At 39.1% G+C, this 13,280-nt stretch overlaps 1 protein-coding gene across 1 annotated transcript; it reads left to right on the forward strand.

The window, feature by feature from the left end:
* Positions 1–1,281: 1,281 nt before the first annotated feature.
* LOC149834385 (ADP-ribosylation factor GTPase-activating protein AGD12-like) lies at positions 1,282–12,803 on the forward strand. Its single transcript, XM_090010092.1, has 9 exons — positions 1,282–1,384; positions 2,505–2,578; positions 3,742–3,826; positions 8,660–8,735; positions 9,081–9,244; positions 9,335–9,470; positions 9,655–9,771; positions 9,866–9,961; positions 12,406–12,803. Exons 2-9 carry the CDS (start codon positions 2,551–2,553, stop codon positions 12,685–12,687), a joined length of 984 nt encoding a protein of 327 aa, XP_089866218.1. The 5' UTR covers positions 1,282–1,384; positions 2,505–2,550; the 3' UTR covers positions 12,688–12,803.
* Positions 12,804–13,280: the final 477 nt, after the last annotated feature.

Below are 13,280 nucleotides of genomic sequence, written 5' to 3' on the forward strand. Positions count from 1 at the left end.
ATGAGAGATGCGAAAAAATTAAATCCACAAAAGAAATTAAATTTAATTGCCGGTTTATTTGTCTACCCCTATATGCTCCGGTAGTGAGTAGGATCATTTGTAATTGACGCCAGCATTGATGTCAAGCTGTTTTTTTAATGATGTGTCATGATCGTAGTTACTCGAAACCCCTCGAGAAGTGAGGGAAGCGAAATTTACTTTTCATTTGTGGGAAACGCGCTTCTTACTTTTTTTTTAATGTTTTTTATTTTCTCATTATTTTTTATATTTTTATGTTAATATTTATTTATTTTCCTTTTCTCTTGTTTCTCACTTGTGTTCTTCATGCTTTCTTCATATTTTTTGCTTTTCAAACGTTTCTACAATCGCTTTTAAAACAAATATCGCTTCACGCTTCTTATTATTTTTTAACACTCGCTTCTCAGCTTCTGCTTTCATACATCGGTTTTCGTATGTATTTGGCTTTCATCATGATCACGGTTAGGGGCATAGAAATGCTGGAGTTCATACTCCGGATCTGAACTGTATCCGGCCCATATTTATCCAAGTCAAATTTTCTGAATCCGTGTGAGATTCAAAACAAGTAATGATAGGTTTACTCGAATTCAGGTCAGGTCCGGAGGTTCAAAGCCCGGCTGGAATGAGATTTGACCCAAACTGTTTTATGTATTTTAAATGAAAACCAATATGCTTGACCAGTTACATGTGGATGCAGTACAAAAGGGGTCAGATCACATCCTGATCCAAATGCCATCATGTGGTTTGAGTTGGATCCAGATTTGTATCTCCTCCCACTCATTGAAAGTCAGATCCAGTGTTTGGCCCACCCTGATCTAACCCATATTAGATTTGGACCCCTTCGAAACGCTAATTGCACACCTACCTTACTAACCGACCCACGGACCTATGTTCCGGGCGGATGAGGCTGCAAACGGATCGGATATGTTCCGAATCTGAGTTCAACATGTTTTCGGATATGGATCTTTTAAATAAAATTCGAATGCAGATTGTGATCAGATTCAGATCTTTCAATCGGATTGCCTTCAGATTCGGGTCGTATTCAGATCAGCATTTGAAGTTGGATCTGGAGTTCATCCTAATCAAAATTCAAACCTTGCATTTTTTACATGTAAATAGCTTGTTTTGTTTTTTCGGATCCAGTATTACCCACATGCATTTCAGGTTCGGATTCAGTCTAACCATTTCGGATCTGATTCGTATTCGAGTCTGCTGTTTGCATTTCGGATTCGATTCTTCCGCTAATTTCGTCTTTCCAGTTTTACTCCTCTCTCTTTCTCTATTCTCTCTCTAAATTCATGCAGACGCTCCATTTTTCTTGAAATCTTCGATCATTTGCTCCTGAGTTTCTCTGCTGAATTTTCATGTCAGTAGTTCATCATTCCGATTCAAAGATCTCGAGAGTTCTTCTTCTTCGTTATCTTAATTCATATTTTTTGCTTTTATTTTTCTTCGTGGGAGGCGAAATCTCGTAACTTTAGAAATTCCCCGGATCTATTTCTCTTCGCCCGTAATTTCATTTTTCTTAAAACCCATTTTGTTTATTGCAGATTATTTCTGCATTTTTCATCGGTTCCCGTTTTTAAGGAAATTCCTCTCTTTTTTTTTCTTTCAAGTTCTTGATGTCTTTATCTCACTACTATTATCCTAAATTGTTAGTCGCCACGATTTGGGATTATGGTTTCTTTTTGGTAATCTGAAACTTTTCTGATTTCCTCGAATTTTTTAAGAACTTGAACAAAAATGGGATTCGAAAAGCACCTTTTGGGGGGGATTTTGGATTTGTTCTTTTTCTCTCTCGTTCTTGTTAAGTAAAAAGCGTTTTTTTGGGGGGGGGGGGGAGAGATTTTTGGCGATAATACTCTGTTTTACTATCGATCCTTTGGCATTCGTGTTTGGGTTTGGGGCTATTGATTTGATTCGGAATTATTTTCCGGAAATTTGGATTCTTTTTGTATTTTAGTGTCGTTTGGATCAAAGGAACTCGTTCTAAGCGTAATTTTGATCAGAATTCTCGGTTCTGGTGTGGAGCGACCGCCCATGGAGGCGTGAACCTCATATAGAAGTGAAGGATTTTATGTTTTCCCGTGCTATTCTAGATTATCTTGTTTTCGATGGTCTTGTTATTGTTGTTTTCCGGAAGTTTCTGTTTGCTCTTCTGAGAGTAGGTTATGTTTGGAATCGGGGAAGTCAGTCACTTTTAGTGGAGCGCTGGTTGTTTCTGAACTTGATCGATCTGAATTCGGATTAGGATTCTCACATTTAGTGTTGAATCGGTTTTTAGATTTTGATTTTATATAGAATTGGCACTCGGTTTTTTCCTTCCCTTCTGATTGTTTTCACATTTCGCTGGTCTTTTGGGATTTTTGCTGGTTCAATATAGGAGGAATTAGATTTTCAGTTGTTTGAATTGCATGAATCTTATGTTACATTTTGGTAGCTCACATTCTTTTGAATTTGACATTTACTTATCTTGTATGTGATAGGTGAAATTGGGTCAGCTTTGGATGATTGAAGTTTTATAACAAAGCCATGAGCCATCATCGCAAGGCCTCCCCAGGTATATTAAGTGAGAAGCTTGAATGTTAATGGTGAATTGATGATTTGAGAAATAGTTGGTCGTATTGTTTGGATTGCTTGAAACCATGTGATATTTGATTGTGAGGTTTTCTTGTTTTTTATTTTCTTGGAATTATGTTAGCTGCTGAGTGAATATTAGATCGTGTGTCAAACTCTTGTTTAAAGGATGTGATTGGATTTTCATAGAAAAATTTTATACATGAAATATTTGTATTTTTACTATGCTAGACATTTATCCCTGAATCTGGCTGCTGGTTAACTGTGCTTTGGAATTTCTGTAGTTTTTTTTTAAGTGCTAAAGTTAGAAACTTTGAACATTCAACTGAACTGATTAAATGTTGGCTCTCTGGTTCTTTTTCTTTTCCCCTTTTTCTTTTGTTAGTAATAAAGTTTTATGATTTTCCTTTAGAAAAATACGACCTTATCTTTTCATTTGTTTGTTCATTCACTCATTTCTACGAGTTGAGATTTCATCTACCACTATCTACATCTGTCACATCTGATAACTTTCCAATTTATTTTTCATTTACTGTGTTTGCATAGTAGCTTTCAAGTACAGTATTCTGATAAGAATGTGTTCATAATCATTCAAGTATATCTGCTGTCTGTTAGGGCATTGGTTGTCCTGCGGGCTTTGATCTCAAAGCTGAAGGTTTGTTGAATTCTCCTTGTTTGTTATGAAGGACCAAATGTGATTATTTGCTGACAAGGAGCCAGAGATCAAAAGGAATTTGACATTTGATGTATAAACCACAGATGTTGTGGATACTTTGTTTTATAATGAATAATAAAGTTTCCTGCTCACTTAAGATAGTTTAAATCATGTGGAAATACTTGAAACCACTGAGTATTTCATTTCTTCCTTTTGAGAGGGGAAGGCATTGTGTCTTCTGCAAATGAGAATCTCCATTTTCATGGTTGGCCTCCAATGGGTTGCATAGCAATTTCACTTTCTGTACTGGTGCATGCATGCATGTGTATGTGATGCATCATATTCTGATTCTATGAATTATATGTATTGTGATCATACATTTAACTTTTTAAGTGACTCAAATTTGATCTACTTGGCCATTTTCCTGTATAAGACTTCAAAAAAAGTCTTCAGTTATATATTGATCATTTGACTTGTTTTATTTTTTATAGAAAACTTGAGGAGATTGAAGGAGTTTTTGCTTAGAAAGGATAATCAGTCTTGTGCGGACTGTGGTGCACCAGAACCAAAATGGGCGTAAGTGCACTTAACTTGAAGCTATGTATCTTGACATTCTGGTCTTTCTTTTGCATTTATGCAACATAAATTCTCTTTGTATTAGAACACTTTTACATGCACTATGCTCTTGTTATAAAAGTTGTTGAAACTTATGAAATTGTTATTTGGTGGGACATTTACAACAATGTTGTTAAAATCGGTCCACTAGGTGCATCGGTTTCTTAAAAAATGAAAAAATTGAATAGACCTTCAATCGGCCCCTTTTTACAATCAGAATTTTAATCGACCTTGAATCCCTTTTGAATCACCTTTGGGCTGATTCGATCTGAATCAGCCCATTCAGGCCGATTTTGACAACATTGATTTAGAGTCTTCATTCATTTTTATGCATGATGCTAGGGTGTGTTTCCATTTTTTGGGAGCCATCATTTAAGAGTTAATAGTATTTTTTATTGGCCTATTTATTAATGAAGAAATTTAAGACTAGTAAATTCCAAACTGTGAAATCACCTAATAAAGAGAGAATAAAGAAGGAACAAGAACAAAAATAAAAGATGGACCATATTTTTGACTAGTACATCACATAATTGAGTATGTTGCATGAAAGTTGACTACAAACTTAAAGGATCAAAACTACTTAGTTGGTCTTGTCTTTGTTTCTATTGTCCACTCCTGTGGTCCATCTATAAAGGAGGTAAAAGGAAAAAAAGAAGGCGATAACCGAATTTAACAAATTTTCAGGTTAGCATCATCACATTCTGAGGCAGAATGATGAATTGAGTTTATTATGGATTGTAGGCAAACCGTATCTACCTTAATATTATGATTAGAAAACATTCTTTTAGGTTATGTCCTACTCAAAGTTATCTACTTGTTATAACATTCAAAAGATAGATTATTAATGATGAGTGGAATTCCATGCTCTTCCAAGTTTGAAGTCCGACAAGCATGATCTTCCTTATTCTGGTTCCCATTCCCACTTCCTATGAATTTTTAGGTGCTTTCCCCATAAAATCAACGATACCAACATTCTCCCTTCATGCTCCTTTCTTTTATGGCACATAAGCATTAGCAAGATTTAGACCATAGAATAATTAAGCCCTATGTCACATGGGTACGGGTACGGAGGGTACAATACGACAATTTCAAAAAATGAGGGTATGGGGACACGGCTATATATATATAATATATATAATATATATATATATAGAGAGAGTTTGGGTCTTAATCATGTATAGATCTATGAGTGTTGTGAAAAGCGTTGAGGCGTAGCAAGGCGCTCCACCAAAATCTGAGGCGAGGCATAAGCCTCGAGGCGCAAAGCGTAAGCCTAAAAAAAATAAATAAATTTAAACTTAAAAAATATATAAAAATTATCTAAAATTATAAAACAAGTCGATCTTGAAAATACGGGTCGCCAACGAAGAGGTCGTCAACTAGCGGTCGGGCTTCCTGAAACGCCTTGTACATGTCGATGAACTTGAAGAGGCGCTCGGTGCTCCGGCGGGTCTTGGCGACGGCCTCAGCGAAATTGAGGAGGTGGATCACGACGCCCGGGCAAGGTTGGCGAAGAGGGACTGAGACACCTGGGGGAGACTCGGAGAATATCGAGTCGCAGAGATGGCGCTCCCTGATGAGGTAGACTCCGAGACAGTGGCGGAAGGCTCGGGCCCACTTGATGATTTCATATTCGAGGGCGTCCCACTACATCTTCTGCACCTCGTCTATATCGATTTGCTCGAGACCCATCTTCTTCGAGATGGCTTCCTCCAGGAAGGCCTTGCGGGAGATGTTGTAGACCTGGCAGCATTCTGTCTCGTAGCCTGAATCGATCATTATCTTCGATATCTTGGTGATCGGGCAACTATCATCGGGTGGGTATGGCTTAGAAGGGACCGACTCGGTGATCGGGCATCTATCTTCGGCATTGGCATTGACATAGTTGGTAGCCCGGAGTCGGTCCCCATTGTCGGAATTTGACGGTTCTTCGAGGATTGATCGCAATTCCTCCTCGAGGAATGACATCGCTCGCTGAAGGAGGGCCGCCACTTTTCCGGCGACCGGCGGGCTGCCCGGTTCTGGGGAGGGGAGCGCCTGAACCAGTGAGTGGATGCACGTCACGAGGCAGAGGAAGGCGCCAGAATCACCGCGCCAATCGATCTTATCGGTGCCAGACTCGTGCCTCGTCATTTTTCCGATGAGGCAATCGATGAACCGCTCGACGCATTCCGGGATCTCGGGGTTTCTAGCCAAGGGTAGGTCGGGGAGGAGCACATGGAGCTCCCCCGAGACGAGATCGAGGTGCCCATCTTCTTCCCTTTCGTGCTTCTCGTTCCCTCCATCGTCGTCATCGTCGTCGTTGCGTTGGTGAAGGAGGAGGCCGAGAAGGGAGAGACTATGAGAGACGAGAGAGAGAGGTAAGAGAGATCGAGACGAGAGACTGTGAGAGACGAGAGAGAGAGAGAGGGGTTGCGAAAGACGAGAGAGAGAGAGAGGGAGAGACTATGAGAGACGAGAGAGAAATAGGGGCTGTGAGAGAAAAATTAGCCCATGGACGGGGGTAAAATTATGAGGCGTGCGTGCCTCACCGCGAGGCGCGTCTCGCCTCGAAGTGTACGCCTTGATGCTTTTTCGCTTCATGCTTGCGCCTCGAGGCACAAAGGCCCTCGCCTTGAGGCGAGGCACACTTTTTGCTCCTTGAGGCACGTTTTTAATAACACTGGGATCTATATAGGGTCCATATTAAAAATTTAAAAAAATATATTTTTAAAAAAGTCTTTTTTTTAGTTTCGTTGACCAAGTTTGGACTTGTCCAAACCTGGTCAATGAAACCAAGTTATAAAAGGGAAGGACGTAGTCTTTCCCCTTCTCTTTCTCGCCCTTTCCAGTTTCCCCGTTTCTCTCTCTCTCTCTCTTGGCTTGTTGCAGTGAGAAGAAGAATAAGGAGAAGAAGACGAGGAGGGGATGAGGTACTCTCTCTCTCTCTCTCCTTCTTCCTCCTCCGAGGAGGAGGAGGAGGGTTTTTGCTAGAGCAGAGAAAGAGAGAGGGAGGGAGGGGAGATGACCAAAATGGCCCCCCTTTCACCTTGGTTTGACCAAGGCAAAATGTAAAAAAAAAACTTGGGTCTGAGTTGGACCCGACCCGACCATTTCGGCGTGTCCCTGTTACATAGATTAAGCCATTAGTGTACAAGGCACCTAAAGTTCTTTTGTAGGTGATCTATATTGATTTTTGTTTACTAGAATACCTGGAGTCTCTTGCCTAGTAATATTGCAAACAAATTAAGAATGTGGCTTAGGCAATGTTTAAAAATGTGTTGAGTCAACTCGATGACTCAGTTGGCTTGGCTCGGCTCGGCTTCGCGATTCGCTTCGTCAAAAAATTGAATGACCAGGTTTTCCACAAGACTTGGCCGAGTCACAAGTTGACTCAGCCAAGTCAGTTGAGTTTTCATATGACTCGGATATGACTCACTTGGGTCAACTTATGACTCAGCCGAGTCATATGTGTATATCTATTTATGCATAGTTGGCAAACTCATGACTTTGGCTTAGATCACCCGACCCTTGACTTGCGGGTCAGCTGGTCGACTCGGTAACTCGGACAGGTTAGAACCTAAATTGTTTTTAGTATTTTTTTTTAAATAATGCTTTAAACATTATCAGAGGCGAGCCTTCCAGAATGAGAGAGAGAGAGCATCGGCTCACCTCGCAGAGAAAGAGAGCATCGGCTTGCCTCTCAGAGATATAGAGCATCGAAGAGCATCTTACAAAGAGAGAGAGAGAGAGAGAGAGAGAGAGAGAGAGAGAGAGAGAGAGAGAGAGAGAGAGAGACTGGCTGTCCACGGTGAGTGAGGTCGGCGGTGGTCCTCGGCGCTTGTCGGAGGTTGCCGACGATCGTCGGTGGTCATCGGTAGGGAGAGGTTCACCAGAAGATGGAGGGGAGGGGAAGAAGCTTCTCTGGAAAATGGGGAAGAGCCAGTCGACCCCCCTTTTATACCTTTTTAACAGTAAAACTGGTTCATCTCAGAACGAACCGGTACAAATACTGATTCATCTCATAATGAACCGGTTTGACTTAGTGAATTGGGTCAAAACCGGTTCGACGTGTATGAGTCCTGAATCATCTGATTCAGGATTGACTCGGCAAGTTGTTGAGTCCATGCCGAGACGGGTGATTCCTAGCTGATCTACGCCCGAACCTGGCTAAAACAGGTTTGGGCTGGATCGGTAGCCCAATCACTAGGCAATCCGATCCGACTCAAATGATTCCCAAGTCGGATCGCCGGGTTTGCCAACTATGCATTTATGTAGTTGTTTATATATCATATGAGTTTACAATGTTTATATGTTTTGCATAAATATATGTATACTTATGTAGCTATACATCATATATTTATGTATGTCATTACCTATATATCTATTTGTTTCAATACAATTAAAAGTTAACATGGCCCGGCCGAGTCACCATTCAGGCGCTGCAGAGTCAAGTCCCAAATCACTGGGTTTTAAAACATTGGACTTGGGGGCCCTGAGTTTACATCTGCAGTTGCCACAAACACTACCCCCAAGTCCTCAACCACCAACAAGCACACACCCTAACCTAATGAGGAAAATATTGCTGAAATGGAACTTGTTTGCTTAACTTCTGTGTTGCATGCTAGAGTTGGACTATGGGAGTTTTAAAGTTCTATTTATCATATGGACCGTGGTGGAGCATTTGTTGCCAATTTTCTTTGGTTAACAGTTTGCTACTTATCTTCTTGGGTGTCACCTATGCAATTTTTCTGTATATTTTTCCTTTCTGCGGTTATATGCAGTTGTGATTGGGTGAGTGCTGGGCCTTTTCAGGTCTGCAAATATTGGAGTCTTTATATGCTTAAAATGTGGCGGTGTTCACAGAAATCTTGGTGCACATATCTCAAAGGTAGCCATTTGGAACTTTTATTGATATTCATTTATTTCAGAGGTAGCCTTTCTGGGACTCTATTGTTCTTGATTTATGTATTCAGGTGCTATTTTTTGCACTTTTCTCTGCAAAATTTCTGGATTCTCTGTTTGTTAAAATTGTACTTTCCTTTTTCTTTGTTTGGAATAAGCAGCAAATGTTCAACCTTTTTAAATGGATTTTGTTAATAGGCACAAGATGCAAAGCTTGGATTTTACATCCACTACTAGATGAAATTCAAGGAATATCATTCATCATCAATTTAGAGGGAGTTCAATATGTCTCAGATATATGGCACTTGACTCCTTAAATTATTTTTTCCAGGTACTGTCTGTGACTTTAGATGATTGGACAGACGAGGAGATTGATTCTATGATTGAAGTCGGTGGGAATGTTTCTGCTAATGCTATTTATGAAGCTTTTATACCTGAAGGCTTTTCAAAGCCTAGACCTGATTCAACTTATGATGAGCGGCTGAAATTCATAAGGTGGATTAATATTAGTTTTAATTCAAAATGTTTGCTGCTGCTGGCATGGGAACTTTTGATATAAGAGTTTTGTGTACATCTTTTCTGCAGATCTAAATATGTCCTGCAAGAGTTTTTGAAACCCAGCTTACGGATTGTTTCCTTTTCCAAGAGCTCGTCTACACAACATCGTGATTCTGTAAAGAACATGGATCCGGTTCTAGAGTCAAGTGCATCAATGGACATGGTACATGTTGCATGTTCTTCTCTTCAGAGTCATGTCATCCTTTAGCGAACTGGCATTGCTAGAGATATTTCATGCTTGGAATTGAATGTTCAATGCTTAATCCTGTTTATATCTTGAATTAATGTAGTAACTGATTTGTGCGGTTGTGCTTGCTTTACTAGTCAATTTTTTGGCATGATGGCAGGCTGGCATGGTTGAATTCATTGGATTACTTAAAGTCAAGGTAATAAGGGGCATACATCTGGCTATTAGAGATATGCTGAGCAGTGATCCTTATGTGGTTGTATCTATTGGCCAGCAGGTGAATTGTGCATGCTAAGGCCCTCTAATTGCATAAGTTCTCATCCTGTTGTATGTCAGTATGTTTGATTTGATACCTGTGCACACTTTTGCAGAAAGCCCAGACTAAAGTAATACAAAGTAATTTAAATCCTGTTTGGAATGAAGAGCTTATGTTATCAGTTCCAGAGAACTACGGACCCTTAAAACTGGTAATCCTATCAAACTATTAATTGCCTCTTGCTGATCACCAGATAAGATATCCTGTAACTGATACATATATGTAGTTGTAATGTTTGACCAATTATTTAGTTTTAGGAGCCTACAACTTGGTGTACATGACCATTATGATAGAAATACTGCTGCATTTGGTGGTTGTGGTTGTGGCTATTATTGCAAATGAGCACCACCAAGGGCTATGAGAAATCGATATCATGTTCTAATTAAAATGACAGCTTTTATGAGTCAAATGGAGTTATGGAACCATTGCATCATATCATGATTTACTCTATCTTGTCATCTTTCACCAGTTTTTATGGAGGCATCTTGATGAGTTGTGGCAACTGTCATTTATCTGAAAGTAGGCTAGGGTTTCATAAGTCATTGATTCTCTATGCAAAAACTAGTGGTGATTGAGTAGCTAGCAGTCATACGTATTGCTGATAAATTGAATTTGAACTTTGTATAAAAAATGTGTTGAATCCAATTTATTGTTGTTTTTAATTTATTATAATTTTTTTTGGCTTTATTAAGATTCAAAACAAGATTGTGATTTTCAATGTTCTACAAGTATTTTATTTTTTAGGGAGTTTTCAACATTTGACTGAACATAAAAAAATGGAAAGGACTTCATTTCAATTTTTTATCAAGAATAAATATTTTTCTTTAAAATTCAAACTTTAAAGGCCACTTTGAGACTGGGCTTAAAGAAGTTGTAGACGTGATGGACAAAAGACAGCTTACTTGCCTTTCATGATGTAGGACTAGAGGACTGATATCTACTCTAAAACTAAAGAGGGGACAGAACATGTTTTACTCTCTCTCTCTCTCTCTCTCTCTCTCTCTCTCTGAGTGTGCAGATGTTTGACCCCTCAATTTTCCAGCGGTTACCCCCTGGAAAGCTCTCTAAAGTGAGGGTTCTCATCTTATGTCCCCACCATCATTGAATATATTAATTTTAATATAAAAAATATGTGAATTTTGTGCATCCCCACCCCACCATATCATTTAAGAAATTAATTTTAATATTAAAACATGCGAAAGAACATATTATGTTTTGTCTTAGTTTTGGTATGGATGTTTTTATCATTTTCCCTTTTATTAAGTTGGCTGAGTTTTTTCAAGAGAAACAGGTTTCCTAAAATATCTCAAGATATTCCATTGCTGAGAATATCCTGAGAGCAATATTTGTGACTAGAACGAGTAGTCCAGTAGCATATAATGTGTGATTCCCTGTTGAAGCTAATCCCTGTTTCTATTGAAAAGGTTATTAATCTGTTGTTTAACAGCGTCAACCAAATAGGTGGGGCAGATTTCTAGGATAAATGGCCATGTTGACGTATTAAATCTTATATAACATTGGTGCTTCTACAAGAGTGCCATACCCATATTGAGCCAGGCTGACACTAGTACTGGTGGTGCTTCATGGATACGGGTCAGGCCAGTTTCAGATTTGACCTCATTCAGACCTAACCCATTATGTCAGATCATTTCATCAATTCTTGTGTTGCGTGTGTGTGTATATCTCCCCCTATGAGTTCTAACTGGGGTTCCTTACCCACGAGGGTAGCAAATGCTATCCCTATATATAGCATTTTCTACCCTCGTGGGTAAGGAACCCCCTAGTTAGAACTCATAGGGGGAGTTTTTTTTTTTTTACCAAATCTGACCTCATGGATGTGTTCGGCATCGTCAAAATAGTAGGAATAAATTCTTGAATCATAGTTTATGGACATATAAACATGTTTCTTTTGAGGTTTTAAAATTTTGTACATTGTAGGCTGTTGATTTTTCAACCTTTATAAAATCTGACATATGTATCAGAAAAACATGATCCAAAGGTCAGTTTCTACTAAACTTAATGTGTAGATCATATCTGGAGGGTCAGATGTGCAAAAAATTTGAAAAGAATGAAAATATTACTTTTCACTAAGGGATTCCTTACCCACGAGGGTAACAAACATTACCCCTATATATAGGGTAAAATTTTTATGAGGTTTGAAAATCGACAGTCTAAATTTTTATAAACATCATAAAAATCGCAGGTATTGCAGAAGTGGATTGTTTAGAATTTATCAGTCTTATTCATGTCTCTTTCATTTCAGCCTTATTAAGGATGGAGGTTTTACTTTCTGTTATGAATAGGCTTTAGACAATTTGAAGTATGGGATGGATTCTGATATTGCCTCTTTCATGCTAGCTTGATTCCATTAGAGTGGTGAACGATTTTGCCCTTTGGGGACTTTTTTATCTTAGGGCTTGATAAATTATCTCCTTCAGACAGAAAATAAAGGTGGGAATTGAGGCTTCAAGTCCACAAATTTGAAGCTAACTTCCTTTTACATGGAGATTTAGTAAAATGATAGATCCTATGCATCTTCTTCCTTTTTTAATTCATCAATCATTCTTGGGGTTTAACTACTGAGAATTTGTGCAGAAAGTATTTGATCATGACACGTTCTCCGCCGATGACGAGATGGGAGAGGCTGAGATTGATGTGCAGCCACTGATCACGGCTGCCACAGCTTTTGATGACCCAAGTGCTCTTGGCAACATGCAGATCGGAAAGTGGTTGGCTTCAAGAGACAATGCGCTTCTCGATGACAGCATCATAAGCATTGTAGATGGGAGAGTGAAGCAGGATGTCCATCTGAAACTTCAAAATGTGGAGTCTGGGGAGATAGAACTAGAACTAGAGTGGATTCCCCTGGATCAATAACATGGTGTCATGTGTAGGTGGCCTTGAATTTATCCAGTTTTAACTATATTTTGTAATATATATAGCTTTATTGTCAATCATCCCTGTGATGAATTGATCTTTTTCTCTCCCTTCAATTATTTTTTATTTGTTAGTGTCTTGTCTGCTATTTTTTCTCTTGTTTGATAAATGTTCGTTCGTTTTCCCTTGAATTAAATCGGTTACTCCTTTACAATGTAGTTGGCAGCAAGTACTCTGACTCTGTGTGTGTGTGTTTGTGTGTGTGTGTGTGTGTGTGTGTGTGTGAGAGAGAGAGAGAGAGAGAGAGAGAGAGAGAGAGAGAGAGAGAGAGAGAGAGGTGCTCACAAGTGTGTGTTCAGACCAGGAATCCTTGGCTGATGCTGGGTCACTTTTCAGTTCAAACCCATAAACAATGATAGTTTTTAGTTTGAGTTTCAAGTTCATGTTTAAATTTATGAAAATTTGCGAAAAAGAAAAACTTGAAATGATGTTTTGCTATCTATTGCCAGTACTATGAAAATTCTGCCAACCTCTGGAAAATATTTCTGTTTTACAGGAGCCATTTTCATGCTTTTGACGAGGTTATGTAGAAA

This window comes from Nuphar pumila, chromosome 6 (genome assembly GCF_984573655.1).
Source record: "Nuphar pumila chromosome 6, dmNupPumi1.hap1.1, whole genome shotgun sequence".
Taxonomy (NCBI): domain Eukaryota; kingdom Viridiplantae; phylum Streptophyta; class Magnoliopsida; order Nymphaeales; family Nymphaeaceae; genus Nuphar; species Nuphar pumila.